The 16,329-nt window shown below is 43.6% G+C and overlaps 1 protein-coding gene across 5 annotated transcripts in view; it reads right to left on the bottom strand.

The window, feature by feature from the left end:
* Positions 1-1,909: 1,909 nt before the first annotated feature.
* The window catches only part of DAB1 (DAB adaptor protein 1), a 1,168,936-nt gene continuing 1,154,516 nt past the window's right edge, over positions 1,910-16,329 (bottom strand). For 4 of the 5 annotated variants that reach the window (XM_049698708.1, XM_049698781.1, XM_049698745.1 and 1 more), the window contains one exon: positions 1,910-5,130. Coding sequence is in view for 1 of the 5 variants with exons in the window: in XM_049698834.1 (XP_049554791.1) it covers positions 2,523-2,549 (27 nt within the window). In the remaining 4 variants the exon portion in view is untranslated. The remainder of the gene's footprint in view (positions 5,131-16,329) is intronic. The other variant, XM_049698834.1, reaches the window with a different exon arrangement.

The following is a 16,329-nucleotide window of genomic DNA, read 5'->3' as shown; positions in this document are numbered from 1 at the left end:
ACTGTTGCTAACTATTTCCTTGAATTTAAACATCTTTTAAAAGGTTTCAAAGCTTTGAAGGTTGATTTCAATGAAACCTGTTTTTATTCTAGGCGTTTTTCCTACTGTCATTCTGAGTAAAACAAAAACCATTTGCTGTCAAAACAACAAGGGTTTGCTCTGAAGCACAAAATGAAAGCAGGTATGTCTGCCTGATTTATTTTGGCATCCGCCTAGCAGTTAAATAGGACACCTTTTAATTTGTCACTTCTTTTAAGATTCAGTTAGGTTGGAAAAGTAAATCACCAGTGCTTGTTTTCAGCTAAACTTGAACTACTTGGTCAAAAAGGTATATTTTTTTATCCCTCAGACACATACCATTTCAAAAGTGCCAGTTACAGAAGAAACTACAACAGTTGGCAACATACTTAAGATACTAAGATTTAATGTTTTTAAATTTTTACTTAAACTGGAGGAAGTTAGAAATTGAACTTATTTATCAAAGATCAACTAGAGGTTCGCGAAGAGGCATAGAAGGTCAGGCTTTTCAACAAGACCATGTAGAATTATTTAAAAGGGTGAATATCCAGCTTTCAAAAAAATTAAAATCAACTATGAGTAAATTTAAACTTTAACTCTACCGTCTGCTAGCTGAAGAAGTTATTCGATCTCTCCAAGTCTCAGTTTCTTGATATATAAATTGGGGATAACGTCTACTGTTTAGAAGATTAAATGAGGCAATGGCCATACAGCAGGGAGCATCTATCGGGCACATATTGGCTGCTCAACAAGTATGAGGTGCTATCATTCAGAAAGACTTCTGTAACATTTTCTAACAATTCCGTCCAAGAGTGAGCATTTCTTACTGTATGAAAGTTGTTTCTTCTATTTGGCCTAAATTTATTTTGCTGGAATCCATTCTCTCATTTTCTCAAAGTTGTTGGTAACATCTGTTTTATACTTCCTGTTTAAGGAGGCCAGATTGAGGGCATGTGTTTATACAACCATTAACATAACCATTCCTAAACAGAGGTGCTTTCTGGCATCTCAATGACCTAATCATAATCTGTATGCTGGCTGATTAATGGATCAACCAACTGATTTAATAACAAGAGGAAATAAAAATGACACACACACACACACATACACACATAAATACACACACGTGCTTTTTTCTGTTCTTCAATATAAGTCAAGGTCCAGCTTCAGACTTCTTTTCCTTTTATGTTTTTTGTGTGGAGTGTGTGGGGAATGTGAAGGAAGATCAATGCTTCCTTCTTTGGGTCCCTTAAAGCAGATGCTCTTGAAATGAACTATGGGGCTTTGAGAGTCTAGGTTAAGTTTGGTCTTCCAACCAACTGTTTAGCAGGTTTTCTGTTTATTTTTTATTTTATTTTTTTTTAGTAGAAGACACAAATCCATAGGGTGAATCCTGGGGTCTTTCCCAACTTTGAAAGTCCCATATGCTAAATGTGGTCCAAACACTGCATCTATACGTGGTGTGCTTTTTCTGACAACATCCTCCTCATTCCACGCTGTGGCTGATTTTCCAAGCGGAGCCAGTACCTGAATTCAACGGAAGACAAACTGATCTAACTCCTCAATGAAGCTCGCTTTTTCTGGCCCAGTGCCAGGAAAACAGAGGCCTTCACCTGGTCTGATGGCAGCTTTGAGAGAAGCAATTTCCTCTTCCGATCCCTCACCTGAATATCCGGTAGAAGCTTGTGGAATAAAACCAGGCTAAACTGTTGTTCTCAAACATGTTTATTTGTAACAGTTTTACATGGAGTGTTACAGAAATTAATGGAAAATTTCTAAAAATTTTGCTGTTCTGTTGAATGCATTGTACATAAAGTTAAAAATAATGTGTCCATATATGTTAACAAACTGTCATCTGAGGTAAAGTTAAAGTAGGTCTAGAAATGTACTGCAACAGTCATTTTCTCTTTCTCATCTTTATTAAAAAAATATGTGTCAGAACGCAGAAATTGAAATGAACCAAACCCACAGAGTAAACATTTTTTTTTTTTTTTAAGAAGGTGCCCGGTACATTACGTGATGGGGTTTCAGTAGACACTGGGATGAGTACGAATTATCAAAAAAGTCTTGCGGCATGTAAAGGTCGGAGAGCTATGGGGAATGGGGACAGAATGACAGGTGGTGTTTCCCTGGTTTCAAAATTTAAAGTGACAAATTTCGTGCTAGTGAAGAATGAGGAATTAACAGTTGTACATGTGGATTTTCTACCAATCTGACTGGAACTGTGCAGACTCCCCCATGGCCTTTTGGTATTGGCACCTCAGCTCTTATGTGGAAATTTCACTGTATTCCTGGGATAGGATACGGTGGTTCTGAGTTCCCCAAACAGTGCTTATTAAACAGCAGAATTCTGCCAATGCTAACATGGATGGCAGTTTAAAATCTTGACTTTATTCCGCTCACTTTAACGCATCACAGGGGCCATCTTCTTTAAGTTCAGAGCCAGTTACATTTTCAAGCACATTCAGTGAATGATGACAAGTCCACTGGGCTGTCACTTTCTTCTATGAAATGAGCTCCATACGGTGTACCTGAAATAGCAACATCAGCCAGAGTTCACTTTGAATGTGTCAGAAGCAACCCACGGAATCAGTGGAAGGGTGTGATACTGCAAGACAAACTCAAGACAGCCATATTGAGGGAGAAGATAGCACCACTGGTTTAGAATCAGAATCATGGACAACAGAGCGATTTAAGTCATTTCCCCATGGGAACTGCCTATCTCATCAAATCCTCAGAAAACACAGTTGAACTGGTCTCAGGACAGCTCTCATGGTTATCACATCTTTCCCATTTTCCCCTTCACGTGGAAGGATCAACTCATCAAAGGTATGCACATTCCTGAAGAAATCATGTCAACCAACATGTGACAGCTACAGAGGAAGGTAAATGGCCCTTTTCACGTTGCGGGTTCTTTAGACTTTGCACATTAGGGTGACGCTTACATCTATTCTGTAATGGACATTTTTCCAGTTAACTGGAAAACATTCAGATTCCAGTGACCTGATAGTGTAAAACTCGGGCTTCAAACAGTTAACAATCACCTTGACTTACCACTTTTCTTCTTGGTCACCAAGTATACCTTCTTCCAAACCATTTTAGTTTCTATTGATATGAAGAATCAAAGTACACAGGCCAATTGAAGTCATTCATATCAAGGTAAATCCTACTTTTCAAATTTTAAAACCAAGTAAGAATAATCACCCCCACCCCCAATCCAATTCATCACATGATTTTTTAAAGTTTCCTTCTTAGTGTTAAACCACTAAATTCAACATACTGTAACTGCATAGGAACATCAGGAAAACACATTTGACCTGTAGAACAATTCTCTGTAGGGCAAAAAATATATAGATTCTTTATGAAAATCATGTGCTAAACATACGAACCGAACACTGCACTTTTTGTCTCATAAATGTAAAAAAAGGAAGCTTAAACTCTTCTGTTTCACGTACAAACAGTCCAATGACGTCTACAGGGGGTCGCTGGGAGTGGAGAAGTGGGAGGGAGTTTCAGAATCTGAAACTGGAGTTTCAGTTCACAGGCCTTCAGAGCGTGAACTGTCTCTTTCTTGTTTTATGCAGAGGGCCGGTACTCTCGCGGAAAGGCTTAGATTATTAGCTGATGGAGTCACGTGCTCCTTTCCTGATCACTAGCTGCTGATTGGACGACTGCTCCTGCCTGCTGCCCCTGAACTCCAGCTTCCTACCATACGCTCCAGAGTAACCTCTGGAAAGTGAGCCCCATCCATCAAGTTTGTCACATCTTTCACTCAATCTGCTACCTTCTCTACAGTGTAATGGCATTATTAAAAAGCATTTTCATTAACATCTATATTTACAAAAAAAACTGGCAATTTTTTTTCATTAGAACTCCTTAAAGCCATTTCCCTTAAATATTTAAAGAGTTTCATGGTAAGCTTTTTTTGTTTCAAGTTATAAAATAAAAATCCCATTTGAATTTTCTGATGTAGAAAAAAGAGATAGAGATGAACCATTGTGACCACAGAATCAGTTTGTTACTCTGAATATTCATGTCACTATTGTTCCATTAGAAAGTCATTTTTTAAGATCTCAAACCACATTACCAGGATTGTACCATAATTATTTGGCAAATGACTTTTCTTTGAAAATGGCACGTGGAGAAGACACTGTCTGCATAGCATCACAGCAGCAAGATATCGGAAAAATAAAAAATCTCATTTTATTGGACTTAGAGTTTAGAGCTTCTGAGGAAATCAGATGCATTTTTCATCTTTCTCATCAATGGGATTCGATGTCCTTTCCTACTCACAGAGTGAACGTTAAACCGAAAGCTGTCTTTCTTCACCAGGATGCAGAAGAGCTAAAGGGTTGTTTTGGCAACATTCTTGATCAAAAAGAATCATCAACCACTCATCTGTCTTGTGATTTCAAGTGAATTCATTTCATGTGAGGTTTTTTTTTTTTCCCAGTTTGATTTCTTCACCAATATCTAAAAAAAGTCAAAAGCAATACAAAAATTTGTACACCCATTAATTTTCAAACATGACAAAGAAAGGAAAGGGGAAAAAATGGCAGACCAGGCCTTGTGGAGTGATGTAAATACATCATCCTATTTGGAAAGGCATACGGATGATGATATTGTGGTGACAGAGACCTCTTACTTTTGCCTAAATGACGTCAGTGCCAACCCTGATGTAACTCTCTGAGGCCTGTCACTCCAAATTTGATGTCTTTACAGTGGCCAACCGGTAGAGAAATGAAAAGAGAACTATGGTTTCGCATACTGGGTCATCTTAAACCCACGTGTTAAGAGCGCTTAGACTCTCTGTCAAGTAAGCATTTGCTTGATTTGTGATTTAATGTTGGGTATGATGTTTTATGCTTTTGTGTGTTTGTTTTTCTGCTGCCATAGATATCTGCCAGTGGTTGCCAAAAACTCTTAGTTCCCTCTTCCAAACGAGTTCCATTGGGCAATCGTGAATTTCTTCGTGGGATGAGGTGAGGTGAGAGAATACAAGAGAGCCTGTCGCGATGCTGATTTCCATGCCAGTCTTGAAGCACCCGCCACAAGCCCGCATTGATGCTATTTCTTAGATTTGTTGATCTGCGCATAAAGAGGCTCCAGCTCCTATGGACAGAGGGACAAAGTGAGATCTGCTCTTTTCCGGATAGGATTTTCTGAGACAGCATGGGAAGGAGGGTTTGGGATTAGAACAGAAAGGTGACGGTTTATGATGAATGACCTTAGGTTATTTTGGGATTATTCAGTCATGGTGCGTATCATTTTGGTATCTTTTTTATCCTTAAGAAGAACAACTCACCCAGTTTTGCCCCTGGTTTTCAAGCTGAGCCTGACTGCCTGTTAGGGAAATCGCAGGGTCTAGTAGACAGAGCTGGACCAGCTGTGTGATATGGACAAGATACTTACACTTTCTGAGCTTCAGTCTCCCCAACCACGAAATGGGAATAATACTGTTTATCCTACATGGTTCTTGAGAGAATTAGAGAGAATATATAGAAAGCCTCTAGCACAGTACTCAGCAGGAACAGGTCTTCAGAACATGGTAACAATGACCATGAGTCAAGTGAACATTTTTCCAACACGGTTTTATGAAATCCACTTGAGGCTGCTGAAATTCCACCTTAAACTGCTCTTTGGTTTCTACAAGCAGTGATGACTGGGTGCATTTTACAATGAGAGAAATGGCAATCGTGCCGTTAGCTCTTAGTTAAAAGCTTCTCGAACTTGTTTTGATCCACTCAGCTGTGTGAGGTTTGGCGGGTCACTTGCCAGCACCCATGGGGCTGTCCTAAGACATACACAAGGGTTTTCACCAACATATGACAGAGCAAACCTCCAGTCCAAATGTAGATGGGACATGGTGTTTGGCCTTGTTGAAATCGCTTCAGACTTCAGCTCCTGTTGAAATGGCCCAGGGTGCACTGGCCAAGCAGATCACGTCAATATTCTGGCCTTAGGCATGCATAGGCCCTTCTATTAAAGTTGGCCTTCCTGCTGTCACTCTTGGATATTTGTACCAGAACTAAAAGGACACAGTGACATCTTAATTCTGTCATATTTTATATATTAGCCTGCCTCTTGCCATGTGAGTAAAGATCCCTTTTAACTGCTTATTTTCCTGAAGAAACAGATTGAACTGGCATTCTATAGCTTCTCCTGTGTGTCTGGCGCCATGCTAGACATTTTCAAGTACATTGTCTTTTGAAAACATCACAACAGCCTTGTAAGGCAGGTGATTTATCTCTTTTGCAAAGGAGAAACCAAGCACAGAGAAGTTAAGTAGTTTGTCTATGGTCACACAGCTAGTAAGTTTGGGACATGGGACCTAAAAGTAAGGTCCAGTGTTTTTTCTCATCTATTATAACAGCTGCCATTAAAACAAAAACAAAAAAACCTTCAATCTATGGTGCCGTAGAGTGTTTTGGAGTTTATAAAGCACCCTTATGTCTTATTTTATCTGCCTAACAGTCCTGGGAGTGGTTTATATTCTTTCCATCTTCATTTTGCAGATAAAAACTGAAAATCAAAGAGGTTGTGTGATCTCAAAGTCATTGTGCTGCCTGTCATGGATTTAATATATTGTACTACTCGCTTTTATTGTAAAGTGGGGATGGGTTAGAAGATAATTTTGTCCAGACCCATCATTTTACAGATGAGGAATGTAAAGCCCAATGAAGAGAGCTTTTGTTTCCCCAGAGTCACAAGGTTACTTAGTAACCATGCCGTGAATAGAATCCAGGACTCCTGAGATCAGGTAGGTACAGGATGTCTTCTTCTAGAACTCATCATCTCTGTATTCTTTCAGGAAGAAGGAGCTTCCTACCCTTTGAGGCACCCAATTCTGTAAAAGAACAGACTGCCAGTTTGTCCCTCGATGCTTTCCACCCATGGGACTTCATACCGGCCTTGGAAACATAAAGAATAAGTGTAATACTTCTTCCAAATATCTGATGATAGAAAGTAGGAAAGCCCATTCTTCCACGCCCTACTTGTACCACTTTCCCATTCCATCTGCCATTTTACATGCGGACCCAGCACTGTAGGTGCACAATGAAGGTCTGCTGAATGAATGAATGTCTAGGATACACTTTCTACTTTTTTCACTGTTCTGATCCCTTTGTCCTAAACACACTCTCCCTTGGCTTTATTCTCCCATAATTGAATCAAAAATCAAAATCTATAGCAAGATGATTTATTAAGCACCTAATCTATTCTCTGCCAACGTCTTGAAATGTTTCAAATACCTGTGGTAAGGCTAAACATGGAACTTTACTGTGTGTTTGTGTTCTGGGTGTGAGGTGGGTGGAGCAAAGCTAGAGTGGTAAAGTAGGGAAGTACCACTACTGGGAAACATTTCCTTTTGCCTCCGCTGGGCTACAAGGATGCATCTTCATCTTTCCTGGGTAGACTTTCTCCGCTCACTCTGCTTTTTGGATGCCCCAAGAAGTCTGGCTGCCTTGATCTCACCCTACATTTGCTTTATTCCAATTTTGGAAACTAATTTATTCAACTGAGAATGACACCTAAAAACAGAAGAAGACAGCAGGCTCAGACAGGGTAATTAATGCCACACTGCATTAACTTTCTGCAGCTGAGATAAATATTCACGCATCTCCTGCTTGCCGGAATTTAGCTTCAAATACCCATCACAACAGTGGTAACGACTGCAGTCAACTCTCAATTATCCCCACTAAATGAAGGGGAGCAGTGGTGTGTAAAACCCCGAGCAGCAGATAATCCCAAAGTCTGACACTCTGATGCATTATACGTTTTGGCAATAGCTTTACCTTCCTTGTTACAGAATCTTAGGCTGTCAGAGCTGGAGGGGAGCTAAGAAATCATTTGATCCAGAAATTTCTGACCTGACTTCTGGCAAGGTCACCACGGGGTCTTTAAGCTATTTTCAACATTCCAAAAAGCCTAAATGGAATCACACATTAACATAACACCCTGTTGATATTTTTTGTTTTCTTTGGTCAGATCTGACCACATCTCAGCCCTGCTTCAAATCCTTCAACGGCTCCTCATTACCCACAGCGTAAGGTCAAAGCTTCTTCACTGGGCACATGAGACCCATTAGTCTCGTAGTCCATTAGAGCTAATAAATGTCCCTTCCAGACCATGAATCAAAAGTTACCCTTCCTGGGACTTCCCTGGTGGCACAGCGGTTAAGAATCTGCCTGCCAATGCAGGGGACATGGGTTCGAGCCATGGTCCGGGAAGATCCCACGTGCCGCAGAGCAGCTGAGCCCGTGCGCCACAACTACCGAACCTGCACTCTAGAGCCCGCGAGCCACAACTACTGAGCCCATGTGACACAACTACTGAAGCCCGCGCGCCTAGAGCTCGTGGTCCGTAACAAGAGAAGCCACCGCAATGAGAAGCCCGCGCACCGCAACAAAGAGTAGCCCCCGCTCACCGCAACTAGAGAAAGCCCATGCGCAGCAATGAAGACCCAGTGCAGCCAAAAATAAAAATAAATAAACTTATTTAAAAAAAAAGTTACCCTTCCGGTCACGTACATCATGCTTAAAAAAAATTCTTATGCTTCTGTCACAATGATCTTTCTGAAATGGATTTTGTCATGCCAGTTTCCTGCTTAGAACGACCCTCCCAGCTCCTTAAGCCCGTAAGGATAACGCAGACTCCTCAGGATGGTCCACAGGGCCCTTCCAACATGGCTCCCCCTTCCCATCCGGCCTCGTCTACTTCCTCTCTCTCCTAGGCTGCACCTTCTTCCCTGTACATCTGGTCCCCCCGATATGATGGGATTTCCCATCCCTGAGACTCTGCTTAGACAATTCCTTCCACCTTCAGGACCTCTCCTCGTCCTGCACCTGGGGGTTCATACTTTCAGAACCAGCCCAAATAGAAGGGCTTCCTGGACTATGTAGGTGACGTGGACCACTCTGCCCCAGACTCCAGCAGTGCCCTGTGGAGTCTACACTGCCATCATGTTATCTCCTGGTGCCTTCTACACAGTGAGCTCCGCTGCACCTTGCACGTCAGCATTCCAAATTCTGAGCCCAAGCTTGGAACCTGGCAGGCGCACCCACCAACACGGAGCGTGAGGATGTGAATGAGTGAATGAAAGTGCTTCTCTTACTGGGAGTTGGCAAACACTGCTGAACTTTAAGCTCATTTGTGAATCTGACATATTAATAATCTCCATTTCTAGAGGACAACAAAGTAGATAGAAACCATGCAGTAAAAATGAAAAAAAATCAACTCTCCACCCTTTGACTTAAGTTGAATACCCTGTTTTCCGGGAGGTGCAATGAAAGAGTGCAAGCACACAGATGGGAAATCGGGCAGATCCAGGCTGGTATTCCTACTGCCAACTACGGCCTGCAGCCATAGGCCACCGCGAACACACTTGCACTTGAACAAGTTGGGTTTATTACTCATTACAACGAGGCGAACCGCGGGCAAGTCTGGAAGAGGTGATTAGAAAGGGCTTCTTATAGGTTTAGGCTAATATTAGATGTTTGGGGGGAGGGTCAAGAAAGTAAGGCTTCTCTCTGGGTTGGATGCTTTCAGGAAGCTGGAGTATGATTATCTTAATAATTCTTATCTGGAAGGCAGGTAGCATGGAACAAGGCTAAAGCCAGGAGAGAAGAATATTTGGTCATTTTTGGAATTTGGACAATGTTCCTGTCAGCCATGGCTACCGAGTGGTCTGGAGGTGTCTTGACCCATCACGGTCGCAGAATGCTTTGTGGGACACTGGTGTTCTGTGAAATTGTTTACGTTCAACAGAACACCAAGGGCCCAGCTCTTGGCTGTCAGGCTGCTGTTCTCTTTCTCACTGTCACCTACTTAGTAACCTTAAAACTCCGTGTAGGGCTTCCCTGGTGGCGCAGTGGTTGAGAGTCCGCCTGCCGATGCAGGGGACACGGGTTCGTGCCCCGGTCCGGGAGGATCCCACATGCCGCGGAGCGGCTGGGCCCGTGAGCCATGGCCGCTGAGCCTGCGCATCCGGAGCCTGTGCTCCGCGATGGGAGAGGCCGCAACAGTGAGAGGCCCGCGTACCGCAAAAACCCAAACAAAAACAAAAAAAACTCCGTGTAGGTTACTTAACCCTTCTGGGTTCTGGTTTTCTCGTCTGTAAAATGAGTCTAGAAATCCTCATTGAGGATTGAAGGAGAAAATACACATTGACTGTCTGGCACAGAGCCTGGCAAGGAGGAGGTCCTCCAAAAACGGTTAGGTTTCTTATGTCTGGGCATGTGGCTCTATCCTTCCTTTAAAGAAGATGGTTTTAGGCCTAAAAATCACCTGTAGGTGGCTTTCCAAAGTCCATCTCCTGCATAGACACTACTTCATAGCATTAACTGGGCTGTTAGGAAACCTAATAATGGCACAGGATCCGCCTTGGGAAACTGTGTAGAGAGAATGCGGGGTTAATCTAAAGGATCTGGTTGGAGGGCCCTGTGGATGGCAGAGACTTCCACGTGTTTGCAGGTGACTTTAAGTATGAAGTATGAGCTCACGTACAGAAGTCAAGTGGAATCACAGATTTAGAGTAATAATAGCTTATATTTACAGAAACCTTTACAGTCTCTAAAGGGGATTCCTCGATCACATACATGGTCTCATTTGGGCATCGCAGAGTCTGTACCCTGGGTATTCCTATCTCCATTTACAGGGAAGAAGCAGGGCTCCCCAGAGTTGGGTGACTGGCCCAAGGTCACTCAGCCAGCATAGGGCAGAGCTGGGATATAACCAGCTTTGTTATTTTTTAGCTTTTGTATTGCAGTAAAATATTTAGAGCAAAGCATTTGCCATTTTAATCATTTTTAAGCAGACAATTCAGGGACATTCATCACACTCATCGTGTGGTGTAACCATCACCATTATTTCTAAATCTCTTTCTTCACCCCCAAATAGACTCTGTACCCATTAAGCAGTGACTTGCTAGTCCCCCTGACCCCTGACCCCCAACCCCCGGTAACTAACCTCTTATCTACTTTCCATCTCTATGAATTTACCTCTTCTTATTTTTAAATCAACTTCATTGAGGTGTGATTTACATACAGTGAAATGTTCCCATTTTAAGTGTACAGTTTGATGAGTTGTGAGAAATATATACACCCATCTGGCCCTCCCCAGAGCAATCAGGCTATAGAGCATTTCCTCACCCTAGAAACTTCCTCGGGGTCCTGCTCAGTCAACCCTTCACTCCAGTGCGGCAACCACTGACTTGCTTTCGACCACTGTAGATTAGATTTGTTTTCCTGAGCGTTTCATGTAAACACACCCAGCTCTTTCCTAAGCCCACTGTCCTCTCCACTGCCACAATGACCCCTTTTGTAAAATGTCAAAGCAAGAAAGGCCATCGATCCGACGGTTCCTTTCCTACAGGAAGAAATGGAGGCCCCCAGATGGGAGGGTTTTTTTTTTCCCCCAAAGTCCGCAGGAATCAGTAGAGAGCCAGGAGGGCAGCCCAGTGTCCGGACTCCCCTTTCTGTGCTTATTCCCTCACTTTCCCTACCTATCTCCACCTGCCTGGCTTGAAGTATAAAGGCATATAGTTTCCAATCCCACATTATAATGAGCCCCTTTGGAAAAGCCACCTAAATTGTGCTTATGACTTTGCATCCCTTTAATTTTCATTGTGTTTGTTTCTGGAAAGCTTGGCCACATGGAGCAAAGGTATGTCCAAAACAAATGATGAGTGGGGAGAAGACGTGGCACGCTGAGAAAGGTGGTCTTGGACGTGAGGTCACGCGCCATGCAATCTAGCTGCTGAGCAAGCCCATCTCTGCCCCTCCTGGGAGCCGGGGGGTAAGAGCCATGCCGAGCCAAGCTGGGGGTCAGACCGCAGCTAGGAGGTGAGCCAAAGCTTGAGGTCCTCAGCATTGCCCTGCCGAGGCAGCAACTTCAGCCTCAGGGTCTTTAAGCCCAAACACTTGGGCCTAGCTCAGCAGGGTCTAACGTTTCCTGGCCTGATAAAATGAAAAAGGTGATGGTAACCAGGGAGTGGAAATAAGGCTGTAAGAACTCAAAGTTCCACCTGAATCCATGAAAAAGGCATGGGGTTTAGAGCCACAAAGACCCCAGCAACTTCCTAACTACCTGTATGAACTGAAGAAGGCATTTCACCTGGGCCTCAGTTTCTTCATCTGTACGATGGGGTTTGTAACATCAACATCATGGGACTGTAACACGTAATAAGTGAACTCATATGACATAAGGAATTTTAACAAGGGGCAGGAGTCTTCCTTTCCTTTTTATTCAGAGGAAAGGGAAACAATAAAGCTTTCTGACCACTTTCAGCCTGAAAATCTGGCCTTCAGAGTAGGAAAGTCTTCAAAATACAGGATGGATTTAATGATGATGCCTTAGAGACTGAAGTTGCTGCTAAACGCACTCGCTTCCAGGGGTCTTGGGTGCTGAAACCCACTTGGTGAACACAGAGGTGCACACTCTGAGTTCCCAGGGGGTCTGCACACGTCCTGATCAATTCTGCACTTCCCCAATAATAATGGGTACAAGTTATCTGCTTGGCAGATTTAGTTCACCTTTCTCGACCTTGTCAGGTAGCAGAGGAGGGCGCTGAGGTTGCTGGTACCCGCTCTCTGCCATAAGCAGGATGGCCTGTCCTGAGTAGCTTCCTGGTGGTCAGGAGTGGGTCCTGGCTCTCACCCAGATAGTCACCAGGACCCCTAATGAAGTCAACATACTTCAGCGACGTCTGGCCTTTCCTTCACTAGCTGGGAATAAGGACAGCCTGGGAGAAGGCTGCTGTTGGAAGATCTAGTTTGAGGACTGGGGATTCCATGCTCTAGCTGGGTGACCGTGGGCAAGTTAGAGGGTCCTAGAATGTAAGCGCTAGAAGGGCCTGTGGGAATTGCTTTACCGAAGAGAAGACCAGAGGTCAGATATGAAGCCGTCTGCCTCAGGTCACAAGCAATGAAGTCAGCGAGGCTGCTAAAACCTAGGTGTCCCGGTCTTGGTTGAGCGCTCTTACGTTATTTAATCTGGGTCTAGATTCAAACCCTAGCCCTATTACATGTGAATCGTGTGATTTCAACATGTCATAAACCTCTCTACCTCACCTGTCATATCTGTGAAATAGGAATGATAAAAATACTTAAGAGCATTCCCCTGAGGACTGAATTAGGTGATGTCTATAAAAGTGCTGTTAACATCCTAGTAATTTTTACATTTATTTTATTAGTCGTAGTAAATGCAAGCCTACTTGCGTTAGCTTCTGCAGGGTGATTCTAGAAACAGTAAGCGTGATCTAACTCAGAGGTCATCATACGACAGCCCATTGGCCCATTTTAGTGGCTGCCAGTTTTTTTGTAAATAAAGTATTATTGGCACTCATCACACCCAATCCTTTATGCGCTTTTGCTGCTTTCCTGCTGCAACAGTAGAGCAGATTAGTTGTGACAAAGGCCAGATGGCCCACAAAAACGTAAATAGTCCCAGAGAGTGTGCTGGCCTCGGGTCTAAATGATCAGTGGAGTCTAGGTGTGCTCACTACTCTAGGGGCTGAACACCATGTTGAAATCTCCATTTCTAGTCTTTTGTTCTCCAGAGTCTCCTATGCAGCAGTCCACCGGCATCTCTGCTTGGAAGTTCAAGGGCACCTCGGGTGCAACTGGTCCCAAAGTAAACTGGCCTTTTTTCTGCTCAAGCCTGCAGCTCTGCATTCCTTAGCACATGCCTGGCGCCACCTAGATCCCCCACTCAGGCAGGAACCTGGGGGTCATCCTAGCACACGCCCTCTTCTTCCTCACCTCCCACTTCCCTGCAGCCTTAACCTCCTCCTGATTCCATCTTTTCATATCCCTGGGCATCACGCCCGTCTCTCCAACCTGGCCGACACTGCTCTCAACCAGGCCTTCCCATCTCCCGCCTGGACTAGCTTGGCTCGGACCTGCCTCGGAGTGCTACGCCCATGAAAAGGAGAGATTATTCTTCCATTTTTGTGGTTCTCTGCTTTGAGGCTCTTTGTTATGTGATTCTATTTAAAAACAGAATAGCGATAATAATGCTAAATACGTGTATTCTACTTTCAAAGCTTATAGAGCACTTTCATACTCATGGTATCTTCTGATTCTGGGAGAGCCTGAGGAGGGCGCTCTTGCTATGATTCGTCTTCATCCATATGTGGTGACCGGGGGTTCCAGGGGCTAAAGTCCTGCCTAAGGTCACCTGCTTTGGAGCCGTAATTCAGACCCAAGTCCCCTGACTCTGGGCATTTCTTTTCTTTCTTTCCTTTTTTTTTTTTAAATCTCTTACCAAAAGCATCTGAAGTTCTGCTTTCTTTTCCCTTGAACACTGTAAATCCATCAGGTAACATTTTACATGTCTTGGGTTCCCACTATGAAGATTGGTCTTAACAAATGACAGTGACTTTTTATGGCAATATCCGCTGTTACTAAGGGAGACAGACCAAACAATTCCCCATTGTTACAGACGCTACTTTGACTTGACAGCTGGGAAAGTCTGATAGGCAGTTTATTTACTTAGCCATTTAACCAAATAAATGTTTTCCTTTTTCTTTCATCTCCTCAAAAGCTAACATTTCGCCCTTAAAATTGCTCCAGCAACATATCAGTGGAGTATAAATTACCTTCCATTCCCACGCCAGCCATTATAATATTATTTGGGTTCTTTTTTTTTTTGCCCCTGTTGACCCAGTCTTTCAAAGACACGTGATTCTCCCAGCTGGGAGGGTAGGGGAAAAACATGAAATAATTGAAGATATTCCCCTTTATTGCTAAAACAGAAATGCTGTTTTGAGATTGGCCCCGAAGCTTCCTCCTGAGAGGATTGAGGCCATCCGTTTCCTCTTACTAGGGTGCAGTATGGTTTTAACTTATCAACAGATGTCACCCCTACCTATTCAGAATTGTGCGGGCATTTCTAATAAAAAGCAGCTGGAGATAATGGTTGCAAGGGTGATAAGAAGGCTGAGACTCTTGCTTTCCAACTGTATGGAGGCAGCGGGGAAAACAGAGCCATGGACGGAACTCCGCCGGCATGGTATCCTTTTTCCAAATGCCTGGAAAGGCCCTAAGAAATTGCAGTCAGTAAATTTCCAGTTGGGTGGACGGGTGAATGGGATGGAGACAGATCAAACGTGGCTTATACTGCTATTGAAGGAGGGGCCCAAAAGGCTCATTTGGACTTTCCTTATGGGTGTCTTAAGGGATGTGTCGGCAAGGCTGGCATCAGCCTCTTGGAACGCAATTCTTGATAGGCAATTGTGTAATTGCCAGACTAAGCCTTCAAAGGGAGAAAACTGTTTCACGGAAGATTACAGCCCAGCCTTCCTGTGGAGCTGGGAGCTACTTATTATGAGTTACATGTGAATCTAAGATAAGGCTGCTCATTTTTTGAGAAGTGAGAGGCAGCCTGTGAGGCCCTAACAGGGGTCCTTCTGATTATGGGACAGGGCAAGCCAGAAAACTAAGAAGTAGGGTTTTTCTTTTTCCCAAAGCTATTTTGAGGCATATTGAAAATTAATTACCTGCAAATAGAAAGTAAAGAGCAAAACCTCCCAGCCAGTGGCCTGGGTCCTTATGGTAGAATTTATTCAACACGAGGACATAAGGGCTAAACGTATAAAATCCAAGGGAGTGGCGAACCACATTTATTGAGCACATAGGATGATGATGGGGGTGGCGGTGATGGTGTTGGTGGTGGCGATGGCAACTAACAGCTCTCGGGTGCTTTCCCGGTGTCAGATGCTGTGCTAAGAGCTCCACACACATCACCTCCTATGATTAATGTCCAAACAATAAGCTTATGAGGAGAACACTATTTTTACCCTCATTTTGCAAAATAAGATCGAGAATTATTATGACGTCTCACGAGGGTCACATAGCTTATAAGTGCTAGCGCCAGATTCTGAACTCACTCTTGCTCCAGAACCAGATTTTTTTAAGCCGAGGACCGAGTACCTGTCTCCATATGCTATCTTAGTTAACGTAATGTATACATGAGGCCCTTTCAGCAGATAAGCAAACCAAGGCTCAACAGCAAGTATGGTTCTTGCCCAAGATTTCCTGCTCTTAAGTAGCTGAGCTAGAATTTGAGCTCAAGTTCCAAATTCTGAGCTCTTCCTGCTAGACCATGCCACGTCCGTTCACAACTCAACCCTGGCCTGGGGTTCTAGACAGAACATCAAACACGGAACAGGCGGAAGCCTCACAAAAGAGCCTGTACGACTGTCTCGAGCAGAACAGGCTCGTAAAGATGAGGCTGTGAAACATCGACCTGCAGATGCTGCACGTCATCTTCAGTCTCTAGAAGAACTCAATTTTAGGATGATGTTGGCTGTTA

This window comes from Orcinus orca, chromosome 1, assembly GCF_937001465.1.
Source record: "Orcinus orca chromosome 1, mOrcOrc1.1, whole genome shotgun sequence".
NCBI lineage: Eukaryota > Metazoa > Chordata > Mammalia > Artiodactyla > Delphinidae > Orcinus > Orcinus orca.
Note: the sequence above shows the minus strand (reverse complement) of the source record. Positions and strands in the feature narration are given on the sequence as shown.